The sequence below is a fragment of the Pundamilia nyererei genome, unplaced genomic scaffold, assembly GCF_000239375.1.
Source record: "Pundamilia nyererei isolate P.nyererei 1_Seehausen unplaced genomic scaffold, PunNye1.0 scaffold00066, whole genome shotgun sequence".
Taxonomy (NCBI): domain Eukaryota; kingdom Metazoa; phylum Chordata; class Actinopteri; order Cichliformes; family Cichlidae; genus Pundamilia; species Pundamilia nyererei.
Window position 1 is genome coordinate 981339 of NW_005187467.1, and position 14447 is coordinate 995785.

Sequence of the window (14447 nt, forward strand, 5' to 3'; positions counted from 1 at the left end):
TCGGTGGCCCGGTGACTTTTGTTTTTCCTTTGTAACAGTATAAATAATGAAAGGTGGTGGATTGGCCAGGTGCTGGCTGGTGTGTAAAATAACTCAGTTGTTTGGTGGTGGCTATGGCGGAGCTTCCACAGATTCAGTAAAATTAACAAGTGGTGGAGGCCAGCAGGTGGATGAGGGAAGGGGAGGCAGGAGGAGGAGAGACCCGAGGCAGCTGCCGGTCCGAGTGTCAGGTGAACTGAACTTCAGGTAAGAAGTTATGACCTGCAGTCTATCTGGGTCAGATATAAACTAAGTTTAGGTGGAGTTTATTTTCGTTGTGCTGACTTTTTACAGTCAGTTACAATAACTCGTACTGGGTACTAGCTAGCATGACAGAGTTTCTATACAGCTCGGTGGGTGCTATGATGTTACTGATAGTGAACTTTATTTTATTTATAAGGTTAGTTAGTAGAGTTGCCAACCGTCCCGTAAAAAACGGAATCATCCCGCATTCAGAGAAATTATTACACGTTTCGTGTTGAGCTGAGAAGGGACGCAGTTTGAGACACAAATGTGGATTTATTCTGTGGTTAGGCTGCATAGCTGCCTCTTCTTCATTCTCTCCCCTCTCTCTCCTTTTGTTACTTTAATCATGAAACTGATCAATGATCAGCTGATCGGCTTTTCTTTCTCGTTTGTTTATCGCCCACTTTGCGCCACAAAGAGGAAACCGCCGGATGTCGCGCTAAAAAACAGCAGCATGTTTAAGCTTGATCGGCTGTTGTTAGAATTTATTTAATATTAATTTCTAGTATCAGCTGATGTTTGCTGGAGCCACAGCTGTAAAAGCTGCTGGTCATGATATCGGTTTGTATATCTGGTGAGAGGGAAACATGAAGATGTAACCAGGAGATGTCCTTACTGAATCATCAGAGCTGAACAGGTGATGGAGAAACAAGTTTACCTTTTAGGTGACATGAATGAGTTGAAGGGAAGTTATGAACTGTTTCTGAGAGACAAATAACACCAAGATCCTTTTCTACGTAGCTGACAGCTGGTAACTGTGCAGGGGCGGGTAGGGCATTAACAGGGAAAGGGGGCACTAAGAAATACTTTCTTATTCAAATTTAAAATGTCTGGCTGTTATTAAATAATTATCTGAAGCTTACAACCAAAGTTTTTATCAGACATAAAATGTATATCAATCATACATATACCAACAAGATTGTACATCACTGTCACAACAGCATTTGTTTTCATTTAATGGCTTTAATACCTGGGGGGCCGGTCTCTAGTCTAAATGCCCGGGCCGATTTTTTGTCTCAGTCCAGGCCTGGGCACGACACGCAGTGAATTAATCTGAGAAGGTGCATTAAAAATATAAATGGCCGCGCCAGCGATGCACATCGCAAATCAGCTCGCATAGACACATTAGTTGTACCGCTTCTTAATGACAGTATCTTAGCTAACAAACCCAACTACTAGATTCAACTTGTAATTGGCTAAAAATAACTTGGGACGTTGTTAGCTTTCCGCTAAGCACAGCATCAGCACCACGGAAATATATGGATAAATCCGTAGACTCGAGACACAATGCATTTTTGTGACTTTCAGGCGTATGGACCAATGTTTTATTTTCTGATCAAACCAGAAATCTTTAATGAGCAGCTAGATTTGACTCACATTAACTGACTGAGTTAATGCCAGTTAATGCAACATTAAGGCAGCTGGAATCCATAGCTGTGCGTGTTCATGGAGCTTGCATTTTCACCTGCTGGACATCACTACCTGACAAGTTTAACTGTCTTCAGAACATTGCAGAGGCCTTATTGACAGTATTTGGCTCTACATGTCTGTGTGAGCAGATTTTTTCTCACATGAGTGTCCTCAGGTAGCTGTCTGAATGCTGGACACTCGGAGACCTGTGTCTCTGAGTGGGAGACCAGATATCAGATTAACATGTGTGTCTCTGTATTAACAGACATGCCATATTGGCTTAGTTTATTTTTCTTATCATTGTTGTGAGGAGACCATAAATAGCATTTGTATTTTCTGTTGTACAGTTCATTTGCTGTTATGGAGTTCTTGTTATGGATTTGTTTCAAATAGCTGATAACTATTCGCTGATAGCTGCCAACATCTGCAAACAAATCTAATTCTATAAAGTGGTTCTTTATATTGTGTGTGACTTCTGAGGAAATTTTAAATGGCCATCAGAAAGGTTGCCTACCCCTGCACTAAACACATGGAACCACTAACAGAAAAATAAAACAAGAAGTCACTAACACAGAGACGAGGACTGAACACAAGAGAAGACAGAGGAGACAGGAAGGAAAGAGAGACTAACAAACCTGAAGAGTAGAGGTGCAAATAATAAAACAACAGGAAAACATATGATCAATCAAAGTGGTAATGAAATTCATGAACACAAGGAAACACAAAAAACTATTTAAAAAAACCCCCGACAAATATAATCCACTTTCAAAACTAAAAGAAATTATAAACCAACCAAAACTCCAAACTCTGTGTCATTGGCCCACACTGCTGTTGTGCCAGTACATTAAGTACCATAGATTAGCAGAGCTTTATTTGGATATCTACACATGCTCAATTTAGTATTTCTGAAAGCCTTTTGATGACAATTATAAATGTTGAGAAGGTCAGAACTGTGGTAAAACTTGTGTGCCCCAATGTGGGTACATGTGGTTAAAGGATCATTACTGTGGTACCAGCCTGTACTACAACTGAAGGTTCTGGGAAACTTTCAGTTGTACCACTTTACAGCAACTTTACCAAGCACCTAGACTGGATTGGTACGTATATAGTGCTTTTGTTACTCTAATTGAACACTGAGAGTTCTTTTTACCTTATCATCTACACATTCATAGAGTGCTTCAATTCTATGCCTAAGCATCTTGTTTAACATGTATAGACTAGCATAAATGCATCAGGGGCTATTCGGGGTATATTATCAGTTTGCAATGTGCAAACTGGAAGAGACGGGACCAAAACACCAACCGTATGATTAACAGACAACCCACTGTACTTCTTGAGTCACACTCACCACAAACATGTATTGGAACTTGTTGAAATTGCACTAAATGCAAACCTTTACATAGCTTCTTTACATCAAAAATGAGTTATTATGCAATTGTTTTATTTCTCTACGCAGTAATTTGAGATATACTAAGAGAAGTACTAAAATAAAGCATAAATTCTATGATAAAAGCAGCACAAAGGAGCAGCAATGATATTAATAATCACATACAATAAAGCAACATTTTTCTTTAGAGGTATAAGAGCTCAGTTACCTGTAGAGAGCACAAGGAGAGTGATGAACAGAACCATCATAGAAATTTTTACTGATGGTTCTCAGTTTTCAAATACGCAAGTTGATCAATGTGTATATATACTTTGGTGCAGATATTGCTAAGTGGAGGAACATCTGCAAGCAGTAGGGATGATAGGCAACTATAGCTTCTGATCTGTGTGGATGCGGCATCATCTTCCTTCCTTCCTGTGTTTTTAGTACCACAAACAACTTACTAGAGCTTTCTGAGAAACAACCTCTTGCACAAAATCCACAAACACCCAAATGTGTCTATGCAAGGGTCTCATGTTTTTTACATGAGGTTTTTTTTTCTGTGTTTTTGAGACTAAAATCAAATCATCAGTGGGATTTGATTTTCCTGGAAAAATTTAATAAATTGAATAAAATGAACAGTAAATTTTGGGGTGATAAATTGTTCAAAAATTTAGCAAACCAAAGGAAAATAAAAGCACCCATTATTTGTTGTAATGGTTATTATTTTATGATAAAGTCCTATGGCCAGCCACTTTATTAAGTAAATCCTGGTCACTTAATTTGGCGCACTGTGTGCATTCACCTGTGGCCACTTTATTGGGTACACCTACGGTCTTATAAAGTAGCCACTTTGCCACTCATGGCAACAGTTTGTGTGGTGTTACGTTTAGGTGTTGTCAGTGTTTTGTTTTTTGCGTGACTGTCATGTATTTCCTGTTTTACTTTGAAAGTCTGTGTTATCTTAGTGTGTTCAGATTACTTTTCCTTGTCTCGTCAGGTCTAAATTTGCCCCAGCTGTGTTTCCCTCCTGTGGTCCATTCCCTGATTGCTCCTTCTATGTATTTAAGCCTTGTGTTTTTTCCATATGTCATGGTCGTGATCCCCCCCCCGTGTTGTAAATAAATAGTTTGTTGTAAATAGTTGTGAATGGGTTTGTCAATGCTTTCGTTATGGGATATTTTCGTTTTGGGATTTTGGTGGAGAGCCTTCGTGGTTTTATTTTCCTTATTTCTGTTTTTCTACGTTGCACCCCGGTTGCCTAGGCTGGGGTGTAACAGTGGTTAATAAAATGACCCACCATGGATAGAGTATGCTTATGGATAAATCAAACAAGCAAACACAAACTATCATATGAAACATTTCTAAGGTTATTCTGTCTCCTTCTACCAAAACAACAAGAGTCAAATGAAGCCAGGCCAACAGTATTTATATAATACTATTCAAACATAGCAAGAGTGTTTTACAGAGGGGTTGAAAGAGACACTAAACATATGTGAACGTGTCATGATATAAAGCAAACACATACAATCATGATAAAAATGAATCTTGATAATATCAGAAATGCAATAAAAGTGAAGAATAAGAGTTTTTCCAATGTTTACAGACCTCCAGTTTATTCTGGTGTACTTATGTCTGTGCTGTGCGGTATGCAGTTTTTACTGGCCTGCATTTCTTAGTTAACAGGATACAGATGTATTTAGTGCCAGAAAATCTCAAAGTCCACCTCTGCTTCCGCCCCCTTCTCTGATTGGCTAATAGAAATGGCAAAAGTTAGGGGAGGAAGAAATCTCTGTCCTGCTGTAATTTTGGTGGAATGATTTTTTCTTCCTGTCTTTCTCTCCTTGTTTTGCAGACACCAGTAAGACAGTAAGATGGCCTCGGCACATGACAGAGCTGTACTGCAGGCTATATTCAACCCCACCACCCCCTTTGGAGACATTCCCGGCCTAAACCAAGAGGAGGAATTAATTGATGATGGTGAGCATGAGCTTCTGGTGTGTCTCAACATATCATGTCACAGTATATTGAATTTATTTGAACACATTCCATTTCTGGGCTGCGAAAAACATGACATTGTAATCCAAACTGATTTCCGAGTGACATTTCTCTGTTTTCCTTTCCACGGTACCTGTCAATTGAGTTTGAGTCCTTTTTCAACCTGTTTATCTCCTCCTGCCAGACAGTGGCTTTGACAGAGAGTTGCTGAAGCAAGTGAAAGAGCTGGAGATGCGGGGTGTCTCAGCAGCAGAGACTGGGGATTTACAAACTGCGCTTCAGCTGTTCAGCCAGGCAATCCAGATTCTTCCTCAGCGAGCCTCTGCCTATAACAACCGGGCACAGGCCCTGCGACTGAAGGGGGACACAGCAGGTATGTGCAACAAATTCAATAATAACCCTTTCCAGAGATGCCATGGTGTGCCAACTTATCAGACTGCCGAGTCTAAGGCCAGCGTGAATACCGGAGCTTTGTCTAGCTGATGCACTTTGTCAACAGCGATGGTGCTCTGAGATAGTGTGGTGTTTGGTTGCTTTTACCTGCTGCCTGACATAAGAAGGGCAGGTTTGTAGGCAAAAACAACAGTCCTTGACTCACTAATGACTAGCATGTCACTAGCAACTGCAGATTTCTAAAAGAAAGTCTATTCATCTGAAAGTCATTGTTATGTGTTGTTGAACCAGTAGAACAAGGATATTACTAATACATATAAAGCTTTTGAATGGATAATGCTCGGTTATGAGCAGTTTACTTGAGAATGACTTTTTGTTTTTTCCTCATTATTTGATTTCCACAGTACTTGAGAGAAAAGTAGTTCAAGCACATTTCAGCTGTGTTTATCAGAATGAATTTTTCAGTAGCCTGACCCAAAGCCAAAGCCGAGTATCTTAGAACATCATGGCCTAAAAAAAAAAATCAACTTTCCAGACATGTGTTTGGTTCACGGTGCTGTTCTCTTTGCAGGAGCCCTGGGGGATCTGGACCAAGCGATTGCTCTGAGCGGCAGCACTGGGCGTACTGCCTGCCAGGCGCTGGTGCAACGAGGCCTTTTACATAGACTAGCACGGCAGAATGATGAAGCCAGAGCAGATTTTGAAAAAGCAGCTGCACTTGGAAGTGAATTTGCTCGACAACAGGCTGTGGTCCTTAATCCATATGCTGCCCTGTGTAACAAAATGCTGTCAGAGGTGATCAACAAAATGCGCAACCCTGAAACATCTGACATGCAGTGATGTAAAACATTAGGTGTTCGTCTTCTCTGAAAGTCTGAAATCAATAAATTAACCTTTTTATGATGTTCTTTAAATTCTGTTCATTGTGCTGCTTTAAAAAAAGTCACGAATCCAGCTAAAAATCACATTTATTCACATATGCAGATCACACTTATTTCAAACTGAGTTGTTCTCATCACAAAGCAAGCACTGCTGTGTTTTATTAAATATGACACATGCAGCATGTGATGTAATCTCCAGCATTAAAATGCCAAACCACACCATTTGATACAGATGGGATACTTAAGTTTTTATCCACTAGATGTCAGTCTTGTCATACTGAAACAGTCATCAGCGTTTCCCCTTCCTTGATTTTTCTTTCAAACATTGCCTTTCACCATAAGAATGAAATATGCTGGAACAAACAGCACTTGTCATCTCAGTCATGCCAAATGGTTCATCTAATATCAAGAGGATGTTCCCCAGGCAAAACATGCCCAAATGCGAAAATTCGAAATGCAAAAAAGACTTTTAGCATTCACGTTTCTCTCCACACTACACTGCATGACAAGATCCATCTCAGAGAATTTTGCACACCAACGAGAAAAATGATCTGAGTAAATGCTTTAAAAAAAAAGATGATTACATCACCAAGATATCCTGTTACACTAAATGATTCTTATTTCTAATATACGACAGATTGTCTTTCTGCAGGGCTTTAACACACTGCAGCTCTGTTTTTATACAGCAGCTCTACATGCGGAGGCTTTTTCCACTTTTCAGATGAGTGCATACATGTTACGTCTCAGTGATTTCAAACAAGGCATAACTCGTGTTGTGGTCTGCCCGCTGTGCTCTGAAACGTGAGCGTTATCTTTTATGCTTTAGTTTCCCATGTTTGTCTCTGACCTCTCCCAGGCAGGGTAAAGCCACCGGCTCAGTGCGATCTTCTCTCTGGTAGAAGGAGCAGGTTCCCAGGTGATTTGACATGGAAGGAGTATCGCTGAAGCTCCATCTGTCCACAGAGGAAAACTGAGAGCTGAATTTCCAAACCTGTAAAACACAGAGGCAGAATTGAAGGAGGTGTGGGAGGCTGTCATGGCATCTATCAACTGTTTTGCAGCTACAGTATACTGCGATGAGGAGGAATGTATTTTTAAATACCATGGAATCTAGATCGCATAATACTTTTATCACATGTTAGGGCATGGTGTTATTTCTGTTTTGATCCGTGACAAATGTATACAAATTATGCAATTCATCTGAGAGCAAATACCCAGCTGTTGCCTACACAGTCTTATTAACATCCTATGTTTCCATGAATGATCACATATCTGACTTGTTATGGTAGCACTCTGTTTACTGGCAGCAAAGCCTCAGGCCATTCCACATCACTGATGTCATCGGCATGCTCTTTGTCTCATGATCACTGCAGTACAGAGATAGTCAATGCAAAAATATACACACGTGCATTGATAGTGTTTTTTGCTTCATTACCTCCAGCAGGGGGGCTTTGATCACACGTTTGTTAGCAGGAAAACTACTTAGTGTAGCTAAAAAATTATGAAAGCAAGTACAACCAAATTGCAACTGAAAAATAGATGTCTTATCTATCCCACCTTCATTTTCGCTGCTCACCAACAACAAGTAATTTTTTTTTACCAGCATATTTAATTTGATCTTCAAAAAATCTGGGACATTATAGTTGTGTTCTCAGTCAAAAGATTTTAATTATTTCATTTTGTTATAACTCCCTAGCTGCCAAATTCAGGTATTTCTGTAAACTACTAAAATTCTTTAATAATAATGATAAGCAGGCATCTACAGAGCCTGCAAAAGTTCTGCACAGCTCAACGTTTGTCCTGAAGAGATGGTACTTTAATGAAACATGCATTTAAATTTCCACAGCTCAGTATTCATAAATCTGAACCACTTAAAATGTGAACCCTTTACTCAGTTCTAATAATTCCAGAGAGGATTTAGTTAATTTCCGGCTCCAGGACCAACAGGCATCCTTGTGGGGTAGTGGCCTGAGCCACCAAGCTAGCTAACTGTGTGACTTTAACCAGGGTTCAATTCTAGTTGTCGTAGGTGAACCTCTAATAATGCCCAATTACAATCGCCTTATTTTTCTTTATATGCTATGTAGTGCTATATTTTTTTTTTGTTTGTTTCTTCTGTTGCTGTTAATTAGCAAACCATTGCTTGGACACCAACGTCAGGAAAGAAAACTAAATTTCATTTCCTTGTGGTTCCTGACCTTAGAAGAAGCTGATATTTTGCAAGGACACAGACAAAGGCAGTAAATCTCCAGGGTCTGATTCAGTGGGAACTCAATAACTGTTGCCAACACAACTGCGGCTCAGTTTGTAATATTGTTAGAGAGGACTATTGAGAGTCAGGAGTGTTTACAGCGCAGCTGCTGTCATACTGTATGAATGACTCAGATTTTCCAGTGAAAGTTAATAGAATGATGCCAGGTACTAAAGGGAAACTGATAGAGAAGTTTGACATGATGTAAATAAATAGAAATGGTAAAACAATATGGTGCACACACTTATCTGTGAATGCAATCAAATTTACAGGTCAGGGAATATAAAGTGACTATAACAAAAACAAAAAAAAACACATTTGCAAAAGAAAACCAATATATCTAGATAAATAAGATTACTTGCTTTCTTTTGGCAAATCCAGGAACTTCCTTCACTGGAGTGTTTCTTTTTCTCCCACTTGAGGGAGACCATCCCTCTCTCCTGCAGCAATGTGGCACACACCTCTCTCAATAGATGGGAGACTTGGGACAACTGAGACAATGTAAAACTGTCAAGGTAACCAGCAATATGCTGAATGATCTCCAAAGGAAGGCTGCTTAGGGGATCCAGATTTTGTGCATCATTCCTTTTAGGACTGAAGGTTTTCCCACCTGCACAGAGTGATGAATTGGCTTTTGGTTGGAGTACCAGAGTGCTGCCATCTTTGGAGAACTTAACTATTGCTTCCTGACCTGTTGGGTGAAACCTCATCTGGGTGAAAGTACAACCAAGGTATGCTAAAGGGCAACGCTGCTGAAACCAGCCATTTAGAGAGGCTTGTATGTCAGAATGCACATTCTTGAAGTGAAAGCAGTATTCATCACGGCGAAAGTAGTGGCCACACATGTAGCTGAAGGCTGAACTTGTTTTGTTGTGTCTTCTAGTGACAGATTCTGCTTCGATGTATAAATAAAGACGACAAGGTTTACCTGCTATGACATCAGCTAAGGAAGCATCTTGCTTGAAGGGTGCAGAAGAAAAGATGTACGTTTGTGTTCCTATATCTGTGTAAAGACCATCTGTCGACACACTCTCTGAGATCGAATGTCCCTTCAGTTCTTTTTCCAGGGAGCACAGAAGTGTTGTGCTAACCTCTTCACACTTTGGAAGATCCTCAATTGAAATGCCCAGATCTGAAGTGTCAACACTCTGGTGTGTGGTTTGGGCCTTGCGCGAGGGGTCTTTCAAGTGATTGCGCTTTGCTCGATAGCTGGTAGGCACATTAAATGTTCGGACGCTTTTCACCTCAATGGGCTCCAGACTCCCATAGACAAAATCCTTTTCTCTTGGTGTGCAAGCAGCAAGTTGCCCAAAGTTAATCAGCATTACCCCATTGTGCACCAGATACATATTATATTCTGCAATGTTGACTTCTTTGCCTAAACGCTCAAGGACCCCATCTTGCCATGGTGCAAGGCCAGTGGCACCGTCCATGGTTCTGGCAGTTACAGGACATTCTCCACCCTGGTGTAATTCTTTCTGACTTGTTGATGATTCTTGGTCTTCCTTTTCTTTTCCTTTTTCTCCCTTATTCAGGTTTTTGATGGTTTGCTTGCATCCCTCCTTCTCCTTATTGAATATTTTCTCCCAGGAGCTATAATTTTGAATACTTGTCACATCTGTGCACTTTGCCAAAGTATCTCTCTCCTCTTGACTCAGTTCTTCGTCCAACTTTGCACTGCCATTTTCTGTATATTCACCACTGTCTACAGAACAGCAAGCATTATCTGCAGGACTGTTGATTCCAGCAGCAATGTTTTGCACGGCAGAATCCTCCAATATCAACTCAGGAAAAATGTTCTTCATTTTGATTGATTGAAACAGCTGCTCTTGGTCCCTATGAGCCATAGCAACATCAAGATTTTCCTCAGTGTTTACCACAGGGTTTTCAGAAACATTTCTATAAAAGGTCAGGTCAGTTTCTGAAATAGGCCAGCGGTTCCACTCCTGAGAGCAACAGACCAAGCTGGCAGGACAGACCTCTAAGTGTTTGGCCAGCCTGTGGCGCAGCATGGTGAGAGGACAGCCATAATAAACATTAAGGCAAGGGACTATCTCATTTGGACAGAGAAGCTGGTGCTCTTCTTGCTTGCACATGTGGAGGCTTGCACCACAGTTTTTGTGACATTTCACGACTATACATGAAACAGAGGTCTGCGCAGGGACTTGACAGTGGACATTGTAACACTTGTCACAATGCTTATGATAGCCCACTGGCATCTTCATGCTTTTTACCTAATGAGAGAGATAACCCAGCACAGAAGGTAGTAACAGTAGTAACAGTTTCAAGTAGAGTAAGACTTAAAAATTTCTGATAGTTTTAAAAAGTGAAAATTACTTTACATACCATTTTGGCTTAAGAACACAGCAGTGTGATCATCTAAGAACAAGTCAAACCAGAAACATGTTTACAGTCACATGCTGACCAAAAAACTGAAATTCACAGCTGATAAGTTGAATTATATGTTCAGGTTAAAAAGAAAAAAATATGAAAACCACAAATCTCAAAGTTTTTCTTTGAAAAAAGCAATAAGAGTGGAGACAATAAGAGAAATATTTCTCACCCTTTGTTCCTTTGTTCACTGGCACCTCTGAATAACCTCTGCACTGTGTCTGAACAATATAAATAGACACAACAAAGGGGCAGACAGGCCAGTGGGACGGGGCACCATTGTCGCACAGCCATTAAGAGCCAAGGTCAAGTTACAGTCTCTACCACTGCTTCACACTGAGAGGGTGGCAATCAAAGCAGGTCCTCACATTCTTAAAAAAAAAGTTACCCTGTGCTTAAAAACATAAACATTTCAACTTGTTTGATTTACTGAGTTTCCAACATTATAATGTTAAAACTTTATAATTCTATTCCCACTGATTGAACTTATTTGTTTTGATTTCCTTTCAAAATAACATATTCCATAACTGAATGAATAAATTACTTAATAAATATTTTTTTATTTGATTTTATAGATGGGTGGCATCTAAAATACCAAATCAGTTTTTAGATTCATTAAAGTTTTTTTTCAGTGATTATTTAATTAATCAAAATTTGAACAATGCAGTGTGTTGGGTTAGGTTAGGCTCATGTCATGTCTTCCACTAGGTGTCACTCATACACTTTCAGAAACTCTACCAATGTTTCGCCAGCCAATTCTTACTACATATTAGTTACATTTACAAAGAGAAGAGAACATACTGTGTAGAGGTTTTCTGCCCCATCTCATCAGGAGGAGATAAAACAGGAAGCCAAGGCCGTCACTTAGGCACCGTAAGATAGAAAGAATATGGTTTAGGCTTTATGGCCCTGGGAAGAAGCTATAAGAGTAACTGTTAGATACTTCGAGATGTTGCCAGACACCCTCCTGTGCACATCTCCTGTCCGGACATTTGTAATGCTCAAAGTGTTGTATGGAATAATGAGAATTGTATGGAACAAAGAGATTGTTGATTGAGCATTTATACACCGAGTGTTGCTCTTCCTTCAGCCCAAAGATCAAAGAATTGGGGTGTTTAACACTATACAAATTTTATGGATGTTTTTCGAGGCTTTTTGAACTGGAAACTGATGCAGTTGTGGGAAACATGGTTCTGTCGGGAATTATCTTCATCAAACAAAGCACTGGTTTAATAAATCAAAACTAATCCACTCTAAAAGTCTAGTAAGCAGTAGATCCAAATAGTGCATATTTGAAAATATTTACATTGTTTCTCCCCCATTCTCTTTCAGAAATACTGTGCTATGGTACAAATTGGGGGACATTAAACTTGTTAACTAACTCTAACTAATTACACTCATTCAAAATGAGACTGGTGGAACTACCCTTTTTTATTTAACAGCACCATCCTATAAACATCTACTGACACCTGTTTTCCACCCTATGTTATATGTGCTGTAGACTGAATTTCACAACTGGCATCTGGAAGTTTGGAAGTTTATTTTTTCTTTTCACCTGGCACAGATTACAATGCAGAGCTTATCAGAGGCAGCTGGTTCACTCTCTATAGGCTCTGCAATCAGCATACATTACATCGAGCAAGAGACAGAAAGAAAAAGAGAGAAAGAAAGCCTACTCTAAGTAAAATTACTTTTTGCAACAGAACAGCAGCACAGCTGAGACTGGAGTTAGATTAGTTGATTAATGTCTGAAAATTGCTTCCAGTTGAGTTCAGAAATGATTTATCAGCTTTGTAAAATTGTTTCAAAATTTACTAAAACTCTTTTAAATAAAATTCAATCAAATTAAAACTTTGATCGTTGCATTGTTCCCTAGCATTTAGAGTAAGAAAATGCTTTTTATTTTGTCTCTGCACATTGCTAGTGATGTGATTTTCTGTGCTGCACCGTGGAACGACCAGAAACTGTAATTTGAAGGTTAAAAAAATAATTTGCATCATCCAGTCTGTGTTTTCAGTCACATCTGTGTTTTTAAAAACAAGCACCAGGTTTAGATTTTTTGATTTCTGGCATAAAGTTGGTGGAAAAAATAATAAATCAACACCTTCCTCGTAAGTGTTTATTTAATATATGCCTGAAGCCAGCAGCTGGTTATGGTAATTTAGCATAAAGACTGAAATAGAAAGACTGGCTCTGTCACAATATCTAGCTATTGGCACCTGCAATTTTCAATAATTGCCACACTCTCTTCACTATCTTGTTCTTAGTTGAATAAGACAGTATAAATGTAGCTTTCATTGCATTTTCAAATGAGAGGTACAGTGCTGTAAAAAGTGTTTTTCCCTTCTTGATTTCGTAGTTTTTTTTGCACAGATTTTCACACATGTGTAAGATAAATGAATTTTAATTTTAGACAAAGATAACCTGAGTAAATGACAGTGATTTCATATATTAACTGAAAGACACCCAAACCTACCTGGACCCAGGTGAAAAAGTAATTGCCCTTAAATCTAATAACTAGTTGGGCATCCAGACTTTGACTAGACCACTAATTAACACTTTTTCAAGGCATTGTAGTGTTTTTGTTTGTTTGTTTCATTTTTTGTTTTGTTTGTTAGTTTTTAAAGTTTTTATGTGACCAATGAGAAAATTAAAAACAACATCCCAATCATGTTTTCAAAAAATTTAATTTTCATACTCAAACTATTCAGTGTCTCTTCTTTACTAATGGATGTGGTCATTGTCAAAGATGTAATTTCCAATGACGCAGCTGGAAGGCAGCTGTAGAATGGGCCCAGTCAACATAATTATCAAATTTGCATTACATGGCATGCATATGTATTCACTGCGTTTAATATTGGAAGTATTTTAAAAATGTCACTATATGTTTAAGTCATGGTTCTACCTTGTGAACCAAAGCCTAATTTATGCAGTTAAGTTTTTCTTATGAACTGAATTTTAGCTGCACATGCTAAGTCAATTTGAACTCTGCTGATTAAAAGTTTTCTGAAAAGTTTTGATAGTGTTTGGCATACCAGGTAAGTGTATTACTTGTACTTCCTAACTGTGCTGTCATTTATGGAAAATGAGCACAAACCGCACAAACTATGTCACAGTTGGATGTTTGACATGCAGCACAGCACTATAAATTTAGTTAACCAAGCCAAGCAAAAAACAAAACAAAACATGGTGCTTCAAAGTAGAAGAAGGAGAGAAGACAAAACGATGAGAATATTCCCAGGTCTTTGGACCTCAACAGCATTGTCAATACTTTGTTCAGTAAGAAATGTTGAAAAATATACACTAATGTGTGTGTGTGTGCGTGTGCGTGCGTGTGTGTGTGTGTGTGTGTGTGTGTGTGTGCGAGAGGGTGTGTGTGTCTGTGTGTGATTACATTAAGATAAGATGGGTCCTAAATATTCAGGTCCCATCTTATCTTAATGACCTTATACTATCACCCCATTGGAGCTCT

At 39.1% G+C, this 14447-nt stretch overlaps 2 protein-coding genes across 2 annotated transcripts; one reads left to right on the forward strand and one right to left on the reverse strand.

The window, feature by feature from the left end:
* Window positions 1-4698: 4698 nt before the first annotated feature.
* ttc36 (tetratricopeptide repeat domain 36) lies at window positions 4699-6360 on the forward strand. Its single transcript, XM_005735929.2, has 3 exons — window positions 4699-5041; window positions 5244-5432; window positions 6024-6360. Exons 1-3 carry the CDS (start codon window positions 4936-4938, stop codon window positions 6290-6292), a joined length of 564 nt encoding a protein of 187 aa, XP_005735986.1. The 5' UTR covers window positions 4699-4935; the 3' UTR covers window positions 6293-6360.
* A 42-nt stretch (window positions 6361-6402) lies between these two features.
* LOC102209365 (F-box only protein 40) lies at window positions 6403-11217 on the reverse strand. The gene is made up of 4 exons (XM_005735930.2): window positions 11148-11217; window positions 10931-10963; window positions 8947-10818; window positions 6403-7324 (listed from the first exon to the last, which is right to left on the reverse strand). Exons 2-4 carry the CDS (start codon window positions 10931-10933, stop codon window positions 7142-7144), a joined length of 2058 nt encoding a protein of 685 aa, XP_005735987.1. The 5' UTR covers window positions 10934-10963; window positions 11148-11217; the 3' UTR covers window positions 6403-7141.
* Between the last annotated feature and the right edge of the window lie 3230 nt (window positions 11218-14447).